The sequence below is a fragment of the Peromyscus leucopus genome, chromosome 2, assembly GCF_004664715.2.
Source record: "Peromyscus leucopus breed LL Stock chromosome 2, UCI_PerLeu_2.1, whole genome shotgun sequence".
NCBI lineage: Eukaryota > Metazoa > Chordata > Mammalia > Rodentia > Cricetidae > Peromyscus > Peromyscus leucopus.
The window spans coordinates 73,825,125-73,844,754 of NC_051064.1; the positions used below are offsets into that span (position 1 = coordinate 73,825,125).

Here is a 19,630-nt window from a genome sequence, read left to right on the forward strand (position 1 = left end):
GATCCCTAGGTCTCTTTAAGAAACACCATCTGAATGAAGTGTTTATTTACAGATCATTAAATGCTTAACACAGGAAGCAACTGAAAGGCCACTTTCTCTAGGTTGCCACCGGTTAAGGGTCAAAGAGAAATTAGCATAAAACAAATCTGAAATTATAGCAATCATTAAAGGTTTTCATTTTAACTTGCTGGACAGAAAGATGAAATGCCCCATGCTAGCATTTGCAGCTGTGAGGCTAAGTTCTGCTCTAGGTTGCCCTCTTTGTTACCTCAGGCAGCAACCAACAGCTCAAAGTGACCCTGAGATCTCACACAAGGGGTTTATCTGCTGGAAGCACCTGCCGCATATGAAATTTTCTATGCTATGTATTGACCTTCACAGCAGAGCTTCATCAATGACAGTATGATGGGATGGATGGGAAGACCCCCAGAGCCCTGGAAAGCTCCTGATTGGAGTTGGTGAGGCTAGGAAACATTCCTAGGCAATGGAGCTCCCATAACAAGAGCTGCACTACTGAGTTTGAATGTCCGCAATGAGGCAGAGTCCTTCTGTAGGGACAGCAAACTGACTAGCCCTGATGCAGCCTACTGCAGGATACCACAAGAGGCCCGGGTAGGGGTATCTGGTCTTTTAGTGAGCATTGTTACTAGGCAGAAGCACAACAGGCTAGAGCAATATTTTAAGACATCAACCTCCCTGAGTGGGATGCTCTTCAGGGGCCAACAAAGTACTTTTGGCAAGCTGACCTGATGAGAAATCAGAGTGATTTTAGCTTTCAACACCAGTCAGAAAGCCGGCCCAAATTATCCATAAGTTTAAATTAAACTATCAACTGCCATTGGCAGGGATGTGAACATCCTGGCAGGAGCCGTCCCTCCATTCAGCAGTCCAAAACCGCGCACATAACTTGTGTTTAGCCTCATTACTGTGGAAAACGTTGTGCGAACTATTGGAATCTGCAGCTTTTCCTTCCGTTTGTCTCTGTTCTCTTTTGCCAAAAGAACTTATCAACAGGCAGCATAACTGGATGCCCAGACCTGAAGCACGGGAGCCTCCTCTCCCTCTAGTCTCATGTCCTTGAGCATCTTTTCCCGTGTGAGAAAGAGGAACCTCGTCCCTTACCTCAGAGGGTTGCTATCATCTGTCCTTTCATGCACTTAATGAACGTGTGCAATGCTCATGGATTGAGCAACTCTCACCATGCCAGTCCTGTGCCATGAAGCCTGCATACCATGCTGCCATTGCACCGGCCAGAAATTTATCAATAAACACTGACTCTTATGGCTATTAAAATAGTGATGTTCTTACTCAGTAGTAGAGAATACCCTATCCCTGGAAGCCAGCAAACAAGGTTGAGAATCATCCATCTCACGAGGAGGTCAAGAAAGGGGTTCTATTAAACATCACGATGAAACAAAATGTGCTAAGTATTACTCTACCTACAATTGACCAGCTTTTTCTGGAAAACACTCTCAGTGCTTCTTAAGTATTATCCTCTTCTGGTTTTCCTTACTTCTCTGTCCATTTTAGCACAGATTCCTTTCTCAAGTTAACAGGGGTGGGGGGTGGGGATCAGTTCTTCCTTCTATCTCTCTACCAGAGTCATCCGAAGTCACAACCGAAGATTCAGCTTATGTGTTTTATGCCCAACTGTACTCACCATACACGTCTCTCTGCCTTGCATATTTGAGGCAAGCTCTCTACCACCGAATTACAGCCCAGCCTTCAGCCTTTCACTTTTCTTGCAGACTCACATATCTAGCTTCTTTACCTGGACTTGAGAGTCACTTAAATACTCAACTCATGTTGTGCTTCGCCAGCTTCCTGCCCAAGCTTCTGTTGGCCCCATCAACTAATCAAACATTTAAACAAGAATTGCTAGAAACACCCACATTCCCACCACCTTTCTCTTTACCTATATTCCAATAGTTACCATTCCAATTTATTTTCAAAATGTATTTCCTCGCACACCATTCTTTCCCCATATCCTGACCTGTCATTCTTTTACCCAGTACCTGGCTGAAGTATGGAAAGAGAGCCCCCACAGGTTCCCAGTCCCTCAATTTTTCCAGCCCCAATCTGTCCTCTGATTGAGTGAGAGAGCAATTTTCCTAGAATAAACACCTTATTTGGCCCTCTCCACTGGAATGTGTCCATAGTGGCTTTGCATTGCCTTTGAGGAAAATGGTAATCCCAAAGATTCAAGGAGAAAGATCACAGGCACAAATCATCATGGACAAATTAATTAAAGCAAGTAATTAAATAAAGCAAGATAAATAAATCATGAACCTAAGGCAGGGTTCATGAGGTCAGCATTGGACATGGGTAAGATAGGGGTTTTTATAGCTCAGGGTTAAGGGGTTTCCAAATGGGGGATTTGGGGAGGTAAATAGACAGGTTACAGAAGCAGACTATAACACGGTGATCATAACAAGGAAGTCATAACAAGGTAGTCATAATAACACTCTGAAACAAAGGTAGGGTTGTAAGATGGTCATAACAGCCCTCTGAAACAAAGGCATGGGTGCCATTTCCTAGAACAGGCAGTATAGAACCATTTTGTAACTATGGTTACAGGTGGAGCATAGCCCAATCTTTGAGACAGAGAGATTTAATTATAAACCTAAACATAGTTTGTCTTTATTATATGATGGCTTTCAAGCCCAAGGTAGAGGCATACTTGTTCATTAGAAAATCTAAATTCCTTGTTAGCACGGCCTTCAAGCCAAGACCTTCATGGTCTGACACAATCATTTGCCAGTTATGGTCCAGTATCCTATTTTGCTCGGTACTTTCTATGTTTTTTTGTTTTGTTTTGTTTCTAGCATCTCATGGCTAACAGCATCCTCTCCCCTGGCAAGGTCCTCCCCACCACCCATTGCTTCCTGAAGAGATACAGTCCAGGTGCTGCCTCCAAAGGGGAGTTCTTCTCAAGAGAGCCTCAAATTGAGCTGGTGGCCCCCCACCCCTGCCATGTCACCCATGTTCATGCAGCACTGGACACCCCAGAGCAAATCACAGTGCAGTCATAATTTACACACAGCCTCCCCCTCCACTCACTGGACACTGGAATCTAATTTGTGGGCTCAGTAGACAGAAAATGAATGAAAAAAGAAGGAGATATTCCTCATGAGACAGCTTTGTTTCTTAGGCATCAAGGTGTAGAACTCCCCTGGTGTTCAGAGTCCAAAGGACTGTGGCTTGAATAGAGACTTCCTTCTTATTTAAAGTGGGACACTCAGCTGGCTCCGAGTTGTGGTGACCCTGGAGCTGTGACACATGTGTCCACTTCCTACATCTGTGAAAAACTGGTGGGGGCTACTTTTATCTCCTCATCCACACAATGGGCTTGTTACTAAGCTATTTTCCAGGAAGCCACAACGGGTTTCCTAATATCTGTCATTAAAGCCTCTTTGACCCTTTATTTTCATGTAAAAAGGAGTCAGGTGCCAACATGCCTCTCATTCCCCACCTCTGGGCTGACAATAGTCCAAACTTTTGAGGACTTTCGGTGAATGGAGTGGTTATTTAGATTACCTGTAGGACTCTCAGATAACCCCAAATTGAGGGACTTTTGAATATCAAGCACAATCCTAGGCTAGTTTCCTTTGGGGTAGAAAACCTAATTAACTAGTAGCTGGAAAGAAGGGCAGGCATGCCACCCCCTAGGCAGAGCATTCAAAGGGAAGTGGGTGACTCTGTAAACAGCGCTGCTTTAAGGGGCATTTAAGCCAATGCTCTTCGTTAAGGAAATTGATGGCTTTGTAAGTACTGTGTCTGAAGGGAGTGCTTGAGCTGAAGGCCCCCATCTCGCCTCGTAAATTTCCTAATGGACTGTGGGCCCGCAGGCTGGGCCCAGCACGTTCAATCATTTGCCAACAAAAACTCAGATTTCTCTTTAAAAAAGAAAAAAAAATCAAAACGTTTAGCCAAACGTCAGTCATTGAGCCGATGTAGTTTAAGTGCAGCGTGGGGTAGTAGATGTTGAGTGTTTCCTTCAGGGAAACCAAGGTTACTGATCCGTTACAGCAGATTTTCTTCCAAATGTTAGATTGTTGGGATGGGTGCTTTTAATTTGTCTTATCATTTCGTTTTCCTAACATCTGTAAAGCTAGTCAGTATTTCACCAATTTCCTGATAAGGAAAAGGCCTTGAAACTGAAGGCACCTGACCATTTCAAAGAGGGGTTCAGGGCTCCCTCAGACTTCTGAGCTCCCAAGTGACACAAAATCAACCGTTCAGTCTATCGCATAAGACCCTCCTCTGTATGCACACCCATTTCAAAAAGATGGGAACCGTGCAGAGTGAGCATACAGAAGAGCTGTGATTTGAGCATCAGACTAGTGTGGATTTGAGTCTTGATCCTGCAACTCTCTTATCGACTTAGCTTCTTCAAACCTCAATTTCCTTCTACCCTTGGGAGAATGACAGTGCTAACTACAAAAAGATCTACTAGGATTAGGTAACTGTAGGCATTTAAAACACCTAACCAAGAGTCTGGCACTTAGCAAACCTTCCCCTTATTTACTTAGCAAATATACTAAATGTGACTTGAATTGGCCAAGGAGATAATGCTGTAGGAATATAGCAAGGGGGGGGGGGCAACTAGCCTTCCCAGGGAAGGAATGACAGCTAGGGTTTCCAGAAGGTATGCCTGGTTAATCTCTAAATTAAAGATAAATGAGGCTAGTCACAGGAAAAGCACCCGGGACACTGGACAAAGTCCCTGCTCAAGTTGGGAGGCAAGGTGTGAGGGTGGATATGGTTCCCTCAAGGAGCAAGTGCAGTATCAGTCTGCAGGGATCAGAGAACAGAAATGCATTAGTGGTGAGAATGCTGCAGAAACAGCTAGGGACAAGATCACACCTGGCCATTGTCACTAAGTCTGTCCGAAAACAGTCGATGCATATAATTCAGGACCGGGAAGCAGCTGATTACATTTTCAGACCTGCTGAAGGTTGAAAGCGAGCTTTCTTCCCATGTCCCTCTGAGCCCCCTCCTTTTCAGATTAGATATCTTTATACCTGAATAAGGATTGCTTAGTTCATGACACTTACTCTGGACCCCACTCTCTAACTATAGTCCAGGTCCTTATGGCCCAGAATCCATCTTTTAAGGCATGGTTCATCCAGCTGAACGAAAGGGGACATCTCTGACTAGTGTTCTGGAATTAATAGCGAGCCAGGTTGCCTACAATCTCTGGCTTTTATTTGGGCAAACCCCCTTTCAGTTGGTGGAAACTGACCTCAGAGCAACTACAACTTCTTAAAAGCTTTCTTGAACATGAAAAGTCAGGATGACCCTTACTGTTTCTGATCAGAAAGGGCCATGGTTTTGACTTCTGTGTCCAAATGTTCCGGTTAACTCATTAGATTTAGAACCAGTGTTCTCCTCCTTTCTTCTCACTCCCTCGTGTCCTTCTCCCCTTTTCTTCATTTAAGGAGTGAACAGGCACACACACACATATTTCTTTAAGAATAAAATACAGTAAAACACCAATTTTAAAAGCATACAGATTCTAATTGACATAAAATCCTGTTCTAAAATCTAAGTATCATCCTCCTCATCTCATAAAAGAAAGAGCAAACTTACCCAGGGTGATTCTTGCCTGCTTCCGGCCTCTTGATCTTTAAAGCACTTTAAGGTGTCTTACTGAATTGGAAATGGAGAACACTGTGACTTGAATGCCTCATTCTTTTGGACTTTACTGAACCATATGGCAGGAGGATGATCCTTGAGGCAAGCCAGACCAATCAGGGCTCAGGATGGGAGGGACCCATGTTGATACTCTGGCTACTACATGGGAACCCTACCAGGAACCCAGTACACTGCAGTCACCTTAGTCATGACCAGCTTTGCCAAAGTATGGTTACTGGCTTGGTTTCGTGTGGGGTCCTGACTCATCCTCCAGTCCTTGGCCCACTGGTACACATCGAATAAGTTTATCCAAAAGCCTCGGCTGGACTCTCCAGGATCTTGTATCAGAATGATGGGTTCTTTGTTTTACTGGATTGAGGGGGGATAACACTTACATGTATATATTTTCATTTGCATGCATGGTATTTCACTGTGCTCATATCCATGAAGTTCTCATAGACTAGTTTTTATCAAATATTGCATTTTCTCAGTATTTATATAATAATGGTTCTTCATCAGCCAGTCAGAACCCTTGGCCTCCATCAATTAACTCTGCTGTATTTGGTGAGATACTTAGCTATTCTGAATTTCAGTCACTGCATTTGTGAGCAGGATGTACATGAGCTGTGTAATTACTGAAGACATTTACAGCACAAGCCCTTTGCTCATTCAGTGTGCATGTGTTTGCAGATGGTCTTCAGTGTCTAGAATCCAAACATAACGGTGACAGAACTACCTGTTCTTGTTTTCATGGAACAGTTGCTCTCTCTGAGAGGAAATTGAATGAGCAAAAAAATATTGGAAGAGCCAAGTTAATGCTGTGAGAGGAGTATAGTAGACTAGTAGTAGACAGAAGCCAGGGAAGAGGTTAGAGAATTTGTTTGGATAATCCTTCACTGAGCACATAAATGGTCCTAGTGAGACATAAGCAATGAAATGGGAAGGCAATTTGGTGACTTGGGAGGTGAGTTCAGGTTTGTACCTGCAATAAGAAAAGTTGAAAACGTTACTTAGAAATATTGACACCTTTCAGAATTTCTATATATTATTGTATCAGAATCTGTACAGCCACTTTCCAAAATGGGCAGGAAAAGTAAAGTTGCTTTAAAGAATAAATAGCAAAGCAAAAAGAGAGAGTCATGGAAGAATGGTACATGCTATGAGATATCAAAGAATACTTTAGGCAGAGTTGAAGTTTGAATTTTGATTTTTGTGCCAGATTTCGTGTGTTTTTCTTTAATGTCCATGTCTTTCAAGAAAAGTTCACTATTCACAGCTTTTCAGGATTTTACTTTCCACTTTCCCATTTCAGACTGAAAAAAAACACTGGCTTAAGGATTAAGTGGTTAAAAGAATGAAGATCCAAGTAAATTTTAGAGTAAAATATTTGAAGATTATAAAGCCATTTGATCTAACTTGTTTACTGGGCAGAAGGAAAGACTAAAGCCCAGAAAGGGAAGAACCTGTCCACAGTCAGAGTTAGATGAGTCCCCTCTCTCTCTCCTCCCTCCCTTCCTCCCTCCCTCTCTTCCTTCCTTCCTCCTTCCAGCTTCCCCCTTCCTTCCCTTTTCCTTCCTTTCCTTTCTTCCTTCTCTCCTCCTTCCTTTTCTTCCTTCCTTCTTTCCTTCCTTCTTCCCCTGCAGCCTCCTTCCTTCTTCTCCCCTTCTTTTTCCCCTCTTCCTTCTTTCTTCACCCCTTTCCTTTCTCTTTATGTGGTGATAAGATCACATCAAAAACACTTAGAATCTATTTATAGTATGCTGTCATTTGTTTTGGGCCATTTTTCATACTTTCTGCATATCAGTGTTTAGGGCTTTCCCTCATTTATTAGCTTAGATTATCTAAGCTAAGTTTTATTTTGTTATTTCCTGTGGCTGCTTTTAGAGGTCTTGGGGTCTTAGACATCATTTGTTTTTGTGTTCACATCTACTTCATTGCCACTAACAATTCCTATGGTATGAACTGTCCTCACCCTTTCATATCATGAGATATAATTGAAGCCCAAAAGAGACCGAGGCAGAAAATTATTTTGGGCTTTGAATATTCCTGTCTATTGGGTGTGTTATCATTATATTCGAGTCACTATCTTTGCTCCAAACTTCTCAAGCCATTTAAATAAATATACTAAATTCAAGGTGATATCAATGCACCTTCAATTATAATTCAGAAGACTGCCAATTCTCTTTATTAAATTTCAGTACAATATGTCTTCCATTTTCTATCCAGATATTCTATTTCTTTTTCAAAATTGCAAAAGGCAGAAAATAAAACAACATTTAGGATACATGGTGAAACACCGGGACCTTGTTATGGGTTAGTTACTGAGTTAAACTCTTAGGATTCATGTATGCCAGTGCTTGTGCTAGACCTTCATTCAAAACTTTCATTAAAGTCTTTATGTAGAATGATCTGTTGAAACAGCTTGAAATCAGGTTTGGCATTCAATTTTTTTGTTGTTGTTGTTGTTTTTATTTTAGACAGTGTCTCATTCTATAACAAGGGTCAGAGTTTTTATCAGCTTGACAAAACCTCGACTTCTCTGGGAGGAGGGAATCTCAGTTGAGGAACTGCTTCCACAATATTGGCCTGTGGGTATGTCTGTGGGCATATTTTCTTAATTAGTAATCGGTGTAGGAGGGCTCAGCCCACTGTGGGTAGTACCATCTTGGGGCAGGTGGGTCTGGCCTATATCATGAAAGTTAGGTAAGCATGAGCCAAGAAACAAACCAGAAAGCAGCATTCCTCCATGGTCTCTGCTTCCAGTCCTACCTCTAATCTAAGTTTCTGCCTTGAGTTCCTACTCCCCTGACGTCCCTCAATGATAGATTTTGATCTCGAAGTGCAAGCCAAAGAACCCCTTCTCCTTTGCTCTTGGTCAGAGTATGTTATCACATCAACAGAAACCAAACTAGGACACTCAGGTACGACTCAAACTCATGACCCTTCTCCTTTGGCTTCCTAAGTGCTGAGATTACAGGTTTCTCAAGATTACACCTGCATCGCTGAGACAATTTTAAGATAATTGATTATAGCAATTACAAAACTCTACAAGAACCGTATCAATCATTTACTAAGTTTCTCCTATAAGACAGGCACTATCCTAAGTATCAGGGACATGATTTGAGTAAGCTGGAGCCAGTCTACAGCATTCTCAAAAATCAAGACCTATAGATAATAACATCTATTTATTATTAAATAGTAGCCACATAGTATGATCAGGCAATTTCGCATAGATCCTAAAAATAAAACATGCATTTCTGTGAAGCTTAGAAGGATGCAAGGGATAGTAACACATAAAAAATAGTCTTTAAAATATTTTTGTGTGGTCCTGGGGATCAAATCAAGGCCTCACACATGGTAGGTGAACGTGGTACCAACAACCCACATCCCACCCCTTAAACTTTGGGTCTCCAGATGTACAACAGATGCCGTGAAGGAAATCAACCACTTAAGAATGAGCACACACTCTAGGTAAACAGTGATGTTCTTTGAACTGAGTCCTTACTAAAGAGGTCACAAAAAGATGAAGGAAAATAAACATGACTACGTACTTTAAGTTTCTAAAGCAATGGTAATTTGAAATAGAGACTTCTTGAATGGACAGATGTCAATCTGTATGTATGTATGTATGTATGTATGTATGTATGTATGTATGATTGATGGGTAGATGGAGAGAGAGTAGATGGATGGGTGGATGGATGGGTAGGTGGGTATATGGGTGGATAGACGAACCTGCAAATAGGAGGAATAATAATGGAGACAGTCACATAAAGCTGACTGATAGGTCATGATACAAATTCTGGGTTTTGTTGTATATGATAAAATGTGAAACCACTGAGAAATTTTGTGTGTGACTGTATTGTTTCAAAGTAAGCATTGTAACTGTGTTCAAAGGAATGAATGATGAGGAAACATTCAAGAGTGGGCACTGCAAGAATGATGAAGGCTTGGTCCAGGATGGTGGCCATGGGGCAGAATGCATCTATTCAGAATATCCTCAGACGAAGGAGCCAAGGGATAGGTTTATGGGCTGCATGTGATGTGGCAAGGTAGGATGAAGAGATGAATGGGAGAGACAACTGAGAAGGTTGGGGCTTGGCCTCTGTTGCATGATTGTTGATGTGTTCATCACTAACATGGAGAAAGGGACATGTGTGAGACTAATATTCTTGCTGTTCCTGTGGTGTGCATTTAAATAGATGTTTAGCAGAAATTCCACTGTAGGTCGCCACTGGTCTCAGAAGAGGTCATATCTAAATCTATATATGTGAATGCAATTCATTGGCAGAGATGTTATAAATTTGTGTTTGAATTTTAAGATAGATGAGAGAGCATAGAAGAAAAAAGTGTTCCCAGACCAAGCTGTGAAGTCTCAGAGTGCTTACTATAAAATGACTCCAGGGGACTGTACATGGAGGTTTGTGAGAGATGCCATGTGGTAGAAGGGACTAGGATGGCATAGAGTCATGGAGAAGGGGAGAGGTATGGCAGAACCAAGGGACAGAGAGAAGAGACAAGAAGGGAGGAGAGGAAAGGAGAGAGGAGAGAAGAGAGATTCAAGTGGAAAGAGTAGAGTCATACTTCACGTGCCTTGAGGCAATCAAGTGTAGACGTTGATATCATGATTGGTTTCAGCAACGCTGAGGTGACTGGTGACCTGACTATGGTAGAGTAGTGAGTACAGAAGCCAGATCTGAGACACAGGAATTACGTAAAGAAAAAGTAGATGGGATATGTATAGACTCCTCTTAATAAATTTTCTTGTAAATCAAAGAGTGAGATATGAGGTAGGCAAAATAATGATGATGATGATGAGATGTAGAGTGAAAGGTTCTGTGTTTGTATTTATTGAAAACTTTGTATTAAGGAAAATTATATATTGAAAGCTTGGATAGACTGTGCCCTTCCTACTGGTCTGAAGGAAAGGAATAATGATGCAGGCAAGTATGAACTGGTTAGTGCTGAAAATGCAGAAATGTGCTAGAGCGGCAGGTGAGGTGTCCCTGAGCTGGAGATAGTAGATTAAATCTTGATGGTGGAGACACAGGCTGAAGACCAGGCTTTCAGGCTGAGGAAATAAGAATGGATGTTCTGAGGAATTAATCCTCAAAAAGAAGTAGAGAGATGTGCCTGGAACTTAGGGTAAACAAGGAAGTTGGACTGGACAAGGAAAGGACTTGAAAGCTACATGAGGGCATTTAAATAATGTAGGCACCAATTTAATATTCCAAACATGGCAAAATTCACACTTTAGAGTCACCTTCACTGGTTGCTGTCTGAGAGGGAGCTGAAGTGGGAGAGACCTAAAGCCCAGAGTGAGATGGCTGTGAGGACTAAGTAGAAAGAGGAAGAGGCAACGCCCTGAGTGTGTTCCCTGCTGTGCTTGCCTATGGGGTTAGACATGCAGGCGTTCCTTCCATTTCTGTATGTTCAGCTTGCTAGAGGATGTCCAGCTGACACAGTAGAACATGGGAAGGAATTTCAGATTTATATCGGCTTATGATCAGCCCTGAAGAAACCAGACACCAACATGAGCTCCTCAGATTCTACCACTGAGGCTGGCACCTGAAGCTGCTTAGCATGTGGCAGTCCCTTTCGGAGCCTTCGCACCCTGTCTGTTGTAGTCTGGGCAAGTGGATCCAGTTGAAGAAGTTATGAACAAGCTCTTGGTTTGAAGAAAATTAAATGGGGTCAGCGATGTGGCCTTGACATGAAGTTTTTAAAGGCAAGGCAACGTCAGGTTGAGATATTTCTGTTCCAGAAGAAACAGCCCAACATATCCTCCCAAGCATGCCCCCAGCCTCCCATCACATAAACTATTGGGGCCTAGAGCACTACTACTTCCCCTGTTCCAAGACGTGATTATTTGGATCCAAAGATTGCGTACTTAGGCATCTTTTTGTTGTTGTATTTATTTGGATGAGTTATTATGTGACACCAAGTTTGCTGTGCTCAGATTCATTCCTAAATAAATAGCTGACCTTAAACATGATAGTTTTTCTTGTTTTCAAAGAAAAAGAAAAAAAGCTGTGATTATTGCACTGAAAGAAAGCATCAAAATGCCAATCATTCTTCCCTCTGCTGGAAATAGACACAGACAATGATGTCTCAAAAGCAAGTTGTCTTTTTAAACAAATGCTTAGAAATCCCACCCATCCTTTGGAAGGTAGCCTGTTGCTGAGAAGCATGCCTTGAAATTATTTGTTTCTTTGTTGCATCCTAAGTCAAACATATCACCTATGACCAAAATTCTCCACCACTCTAGGTACAGGTAGTTTGTACATTTTCTTTACAGGTGTGAAAGCTTGGCAACTCCAATAACTCCTCAGACTACTTAGTCCATACCAATGGAAACTATGAAAAGATCTACAGATGCCCCAAAAGTAATATTGCAGTTTGTCAAAGATGACATACTATTTTGTTCCCATAATTTAATACTCTAGTGGAGGCACATTCACTAGGAAAGGCATCATAATTATTAGAAGCTCACAAAGTATTTTAGCTTCGTCCCTACAGAGATATTTTCTCGAGAATCTTCAGCAAATGGCTTCAATCATACTAATTTGTGCATTTGAAAACTTGGTTTAAATTTGGTTCTGCACAGTTTCATGCACGTATCAATAAAGTGCTTTGTGGGACTAGAAAGATGACTTAACATATAAGACACAAGAGCTCTGACTGCTCTTGCTGAGGATAGAGCCTACGTTAGATGGCTCACAACCACTTAGAAGTCCAGTTCTAGAGGATTCATTGCCCGCTGACCTCCATAGGCACCTGCATGCACATGGGGCACATAAAGCCATGCAGGCGCACACACATAAATAAAAGGAGAGAGAGAGAAATCCTTTTAAAAATGCATTGGTATACTCTATTTCCCATCTCATCTCCCTTATATCATCATCAGCCCTTCAGCATACTAGTCCCTTTTCTACATTCATAACTTTTAGCTTTTCAGTGACCTCATTATTTAGGAATATCTGACTCAGGTCCTGAAGTTCCCAAGAGTAAGCATGAAATATATAAAGGCAAAATATCATGGATCACATTAACAAATAAGCAGAAGCAGATCGTTAGATAGCTTGTATCCAGAGTTCTGAGGTCAAGTCAAGAGCTTTTCACAGTGGATCTCTCCCAGCATTTGTCTAGATTTTGATGAAAATCTGTCTCATGCTTCTAGAATTTGCCTTCAAAGCTGTAGAATTAACAATCTCTACCTGCCTTTGAGGGCCCTTATCATGGGCATCAAGGACGCAGGAACAAAGTATTTCATTTTGACACTCTGTACAGGTAAAAACTGAACATTAAGTCTGTGCAGGGCTGATGATTTGTCTGTCCACATACAGAAGGTCCATGTGCCTCACACCCTTGGCACTAAGATCATTTCCTCCAAAACGAGGGGAAAGTTTTCACCTTGTACAAACTCAGATGGGGAAGGTTGACTTTGTCAGTTTCTTCAAGTGTTCTTGATGGGTAGACAGCTTTCTAAATTTCTCATCACGTGTATAGTGATGAATTTGAAATGCTGAATTCCTCTTTAGCAGGAGAAGATGGAGTTAGATGGTGAGAACCGACTGCCTAGTGTAAGGTCCACAGCAAATCAGTCCCTTCTTGTGTCTCTATTCTTTCTCCTTCATCCTAAGGCAGAGTCTACAGAAAATCTCCAAAATCTCAATAGGAATGTGCATGTCAGGGATTCTCTAGTTTAGTCATTTATTCACTCAGCAAATACTTGTTGAAAGTGTGCTGGGGTTTCTAGCTCTTTCTCTCTCTCTCTTTCTCTCTCTCTCTCTCTCTCTCTCTCTCTCTCTCTCTCTCTCTCTCTCTCTTACCATCTACAATAGCCCTTGCCCCTCCCAGTGGAGTACATGCCATTATAAATGTCACCTGGCTGCTACACAGAAAGTAGGATGGCAGGGTGATCATGTGCCTTTGCTATAGACTTCAAACTCTGTACAATAACCTGCTCACTGCCCAACACAAAGCATTCAAGGGACGCTAAGTAAATTGATGTAATGAAAACAAAAAGCCCAGTTTGTTTTATTGTTCTGTTGCTGCTGTCTTTGTTTTTCCTGGCCATGCATTTGTATTCCATTCCTTACCCTGTTCTCTTTACTGCTCGAGGCAGAGGGAACAGGGAAGGAAAGAGAATTCCCCAGACAAAACACTGGCAGATGGAGTGGAGAGGCTCCCCTAGGACACTAGTAGCAAGAGAAACTGAATAGCAGCGTCCACGGATGTTATTTTTAAAAGAGACTCACAATAGTTTTGTCAGCGTAATGCTGGAGAAGAAATGAGACAGATTCATTTTCTCTCTCCTTCTCCTTCCTTCCCCCCTCCCTCCTCCCCTGCTTCCCTTCCTCTCTCTCATTCATTCATTCTTGCTCTCCCTTTCTCTCCTTTGCATCCCACTTCCTTTCTCTTTAAACCTTTTCAGTTTGGTTTATTGATTTACCGGGATAGAAGGCGGTGCCAGGGTGCACGTCTGGAAGTTAGGTGCAGTTCGGAGGTGTCGGCTCTCTCCTCTCATCAGGTGGAAGGATTGAATTCAGGTTATCCATCAGGCTTGATGTCAGTTGTCTTTTCCTACTGAACCATCTCTCTGGTCTGAATCTTTCTCTTTTTAATCCTAGCTCTTCTCTATCTTTTGACTATTTTGGTCTGCCTGTCTATGGCCCACCTTATTATCTAGCTGGGTAACTCTTCTCCTGACCATATCTGGATCTGCTTCCCTCCACTCTCTGATTCTGGTTATAACCAGATTTATCTTGATCTTTAATCCAATCATAAAGAAGCAAGCCTTTACTAGAACTTACCTTTAGTACAATTTTCTGCTATACTGAGAGAGCCCTTTGCCTAAGGGAATAAATAAGTCCTCTTAGAAGGTAGATACTATGCAATTTTATTATAATTTCTCCCTCTCTGTCTTCACATGGAAAGAAGAGAAAGGTGGTACCCAAGTTAGCTGACCACATAATGTTATCCTTAAGAGGTCATGTTTTATCATTCTGCTGAGTAAAGACAATATCTCTCTGCTGGGCATAAAAGCAATGCTCATACCTCTTACTCTCATCCTCTTACTCTCATAGCAGTTGTCTCTGTGGCCTAGAATTGGACAATATAACTTGCTACAGTCCCCTTCATTGGGTTTGGATTTATAGTTGATTTCCCTCAAGTTAGATCTTAAGTTTTATTGCATCTGAATTGGCCACTGTCCCTGGCACTGTGAAGCTGTGGGAAGTGCTGACCTTGTATTCTTTCCCTGTTAGAAGTACCTAACATGCCTGGCAGTGGTGGCGCACACCTTTAATCCCAGCACTTGGGAGGCATAGCCAGGCAGGTCTCTGTGAGTTCGAGGCCAGCCTGGGCTACAGAGTGGGTTCCAGGAAAGGCGCAAAGCTACACAGAGAAACCCTGTCTCGAAAAACAAAAACAAAAACAAGAGAAGAAGAAGAACAACAACAACAACAACCTAACATGTTGGTCTGGAGCTTTCAGCTGGCTTACACTCATCATCCAATAATTAAATTATAATGAATTGACTTATTCTGGCATATGTAATAATATTTTACTATGTAAACTGCAGAAATAAGCAACAATTTTGGCGCTTGGAAGAAACTCAACATTCTGCTGCTCCTGAATTCAGTGACTCCATTTGCAGATAACAACATAAAAATTCAATTCCTTCTCCCCCATGACCCCAGATTCTTTCTAGAAGGTAGAATGTTTGAAGTATTTCAACTCAGTATTGATTTAGCAAGCTGATTTAAATTCAGCCAATAGGAAATGAATTGACCCTGTAGAAGAAAAGCATTTTTCTTGTCATGATTATTTTAGAATGTACAAGGCATATTTGTGTTCATTTCCTGTGTGGGTGTTGTCCTGATGGGGACAATTAGATCCACATTATAGGTAGGGGACAGAGAGTAAGAGGGAAAACTATGTTTTTACGTTATATAGGTAGTACAAGGGCAGAGAGGAAACGCAAGTCTTTGATCTTAAACTCAGTATCTTCTCCAGAGTTCTGCTCCACTATTTTGGAATAAATATTGGATGATCTAGCTCAATCTGTAACCTAAGAGGGATCCTACATCCTGATTTACCTGGGATGTTAAGATTTCTGTGTGCTGCCATTCAGACATAATAGCATATTCTTTACTCTCAAAGTGTTATAGTTCAGATGCTATATTATACAGTGTGTCTCAGACAACTGTTTGGGAAGTCTAGAACCTTCCAGAACAGCGACAGCATGCAGACCTAGTGTCAGCACAGTATAGTTAGTGTTATAGTGGAGATTTTGATGAAATGGGCATGTTACACTGAGGGGGCTCCTTTGCTTTGCCTAGAAGCACTGGGGAGTAGGACAGAAGAGCTAGGTTTAAAGGATGATCTCCCAGGGATATCCACCTTGCTCTCTCCCTGCATTGCTCTTAATTGCATACATAGGTCATACCTTCTCAGATGGCATCCTCCTCATTACTCCTCTGATGCTTGTCCTTACCGTCAAGTGAGCATCCTAACAACCAGCCACAGCTTAGACAAAGCAACAAAACGAAAGAAAAAATACAAAAGGAGGTTGCTGCAGTTTGAATTAGGCAGGAAGTTGATCACTTGGTGTTTCACTGAGACACCTAAAGTATCATATAAGACCATAGGCATATTAGGATGGGTTCTTGGAATCCCAGTACTGTAGCTGACTTCTTTGCACTGATGATTGAGCCCAGAGAAGAAAAGAGACCAACTAGTAAAACACAGCAATTTACATTCTGGGAGTAGACTGAAGTTGGTTTATTCTTTATGCAAAACTGAAATCCTTGTTGGAGTTAAGTAAACTCAGGTTGCAAGCTTAAGGTCGTTTGCTGTTGGATAACATGCCCCGGACTTGCAAAGTAAGTTCCTAGATCTGACATTAGTAGACGTGTGACTCGGGCAGGCTATTAAAGACACACAACATTTCGTTTTCTTTACCTAGATGCTTTGATTTGGGATTAAAACCTTTGTCACATTGTGGATGAGTGCCACTTGAGAAGAGTGAAGATTTATGAATTTTGTTGTGGGTAGGACAGGAGATCCACACATGAGATCTGCCCTCTCAGCATGTTCTAGATGTTAGTCAGATATGCCAGCCTGAAGCACCAACCTGTGCCCCAGATTTCTAGAATGCCTTCATTGTGCGTGATTACAACTCTTGGCCATTGCCGTTTCCACCCTCTCCCCTCTGGATCCCCGCTGCACTTTCTGCTCTCCATTTTCAGACCTTTTACTCATGTGTAAATGGAGTCATGCTGCATTGTGCTCCTTTACTCAGCACAGTGCCTGCCTGTTTTATACTGTCCAATGGTTCTCACCCTCCCTAACCCTGTGACCCTTTAATAGACTTCCTCATGCTGTGGTGACCCCCTGACCACACATAACTGCATAACTGTAGTTTTGTTATTGATATGAATCATAATGTAAATATCTGATATTTACATTACAGGATAGCTGATGTAAGACCTCCCCCCAAAGGGGTCACAATCCATAGGATGAGAACCACTGAATAAGCTGTTGTGTATGGCAGGACTTCCTTTCATTTTTTCCCCCTTAAGGCTGAAGAAGAGTATCCCCATGTGACTTCTGACTGTAGGTTTAACAGAGCTTCTAGGTTGGATGTTCTGTGCAACAGCTGCTACTGATAGCTAAGGCCAAAGAACACGTATTTGCTTACTGACCCCCTTCTTATGTCCCCCTCCTACAGATGAACCCAGTCGGTGTTACTTCCATGATGGAGATGGGATGTGTGAAGAGTTTGAACAAAAAACTAGCATTAAAGACTGTGGTGTCTACACACCCCAGGGTTTCCTGGATCAGTGGGCATCCAATGCTTCAGTATCCCATCAAGACCAGCAGTGCCCAGGTTGGGTTGTTATTGGACAACCAGCGGCATCCCAGGTAAGCTCCAGGCTTGTGGGGCTTCTTCTGAAGACTTCCTTAAATCTCTGCTGTGGCTCTCAAGGTGCCTGCTTCTAACACAGTGTCATGGGACGTCTCCACCTGAGCACTTGTTTAGCCAAGTGCCATACCACCACCTCTTCAGTCCCATTGGTTAAGGATAAGGGATGTAGTGGTGAGGGGGAGGGAATACAAGCATCATGGGAACAGCAACTGTCCCCCTATGCCCTTCTTATTGTGACTCAGATATGGTAAAGAACTCTGTGTTGAATATACCATTGGATTTCAATGTGAGTGAGAACAATTTGAGAAATCGTAGGCTTTTTTTTTTTCTTTCTTTTGACAGGGACTCTCAATTTGTCTACTTACTGAATTAAGAGCGACCATATACAGATTTGCTGTATAGTCTCTCCACATTTCTGGTTTCCACTTTTCTCCCCCATATTTAAAATAGGAGTTTAGCTTGATGTACCTCGGGGACATTGCCAGTTCTAAGAAGCTCTGACTCATTCTGTAGGCCCCTAATGCACTATTTCTATGACAAGGCTCTCCCACAGGGGACTGATAGCCTAGATGAGGGATGGAGAGTTTGGGGGCTACCAGAGCTTCTGTGATCCTAGAGATGGCTGTGCCTCCCTCGAGCCTCCTTTGCAATTATCCTGCCAAGAAAACACCTGCCTTCTTCTGAGACTCCCATTGCTCAGAGACACGACACAGTACTTCCCATTGTCCAACACAGTAGCCATTTCTGAAGCCAGCCTGCCCCTTGGCCTTGCAGATGAGCCACGATTCTCAGTCATCCCTCTTCACTTCAGCTTCTTGATTTCAAGTTCATTGGGGGGTACAATAGGCATTTAGCTGAATGAGAAATAGGACCTTGGATTGGGGTTCAATGAAAATGTGTGAATGCGGTGTAAGGTAGCACCTCTCATGTATTCATTTTCATCTTTATTTGGTCATCTCTTCATCTCTCCTACTTAGGTTCACATTATTAAATTCTTTATTTGCTCATTTGCATGTGTAAGTGGATGCCCTCAGGAGAGTGGAATGGTGTGGGTACTCAGGATCCCCTGGTGCCTCTCAGGGGCAGTGCCAGCCTGGCAGTGATTGGCTCAGCATTCCCCCTCTCACTGTGCTGCGTTGGCACTTGCTGGACTCACCTGTGTGGTCCTACCTGCACAGAGAACTTCAAGTGACCTTTCTGCGTCTCCTCCTGCCTCCCACAGTGGACTTTCAGAGTTTTGAGAATGGACAGAGCTTCATTTATCTTTTCCCCTCCTCAAAGTGCACACACACACACACACACACACACACACACACACACAACTGCTTACAAGTGACGCCAAGAGATGACCAGCCATTGTTTCTCCATCACATCAAAGGTGCAGGAATTCCAAGTTCAACTAGCATCCCATTCTTAGAGATGGTTGAAAACACCCCTCAAGTGAGGGAATTATTAGTACTCTAGGAACCTTTCATACACAGGGGCAATAGGATCAACCACGCTTAAAAACCACCCAAAGATTATTGCTAGTAATGTGAGCAAAAGGGAAAAAAAATTCTCAGTCTCATTTGAAATAACAAAAAAGACTTTCATGGGACAATTAATCCAATCTTGTAGGGAGAAGGCTGTCAGGAATTATGGCTGATTAGTTCTTCCTAAACAAAAATCCAATTAAAAAAATCATTATAAATACTAGCTCCTCAATCTATAAAGATGAGAAGAGGAAACAAAATCATCCTATTGAATTATTCATTGTTACCAATTTTATTTTAATGAAATCGACTAGGTTCCATTACTCTGAGCTTGGATATAATCTTTGTTACAAGGAGACTTCAGCTGTAACTAAATTTGCCATAATGAGATCAGCTCGCTGGAGTATACAGGGTCAGGGTGTGCAGGTTAGATGCAGAATCAGGAAAACGGTGGCTTGTGGGGCACAGAACAACAATGTCCCAGTTTCCTCACTTGAAAACAAACGCCTCTACCCCACATATATACATGTGCCCATGCACACAGATACAGCCCTGTGCACACAAATATACACACAGTCATAGAGACAGC

At 42.2% G+C, this 19,630-nt stretch overlaps 1 protein-coding gene across 1 annotated transcript in view; it reads left to right on the forward strand.

The window, feature by feature from the left end:
* Nucleotides 1–19,630, forward strand: part of Pappa (pappalysin 1) — a 252,295-nt gene that overhangs the window by 137,784 nt on the left and 94,881 nt on the right. Inside the window, 1 exon segment of the mRNA XM_037202665.1 lies at nucleotides 17,372–17,565. Coding sequence (XP_037058560.1) covers nucleotides 17,372–17,565 — 194 coding nt within the window.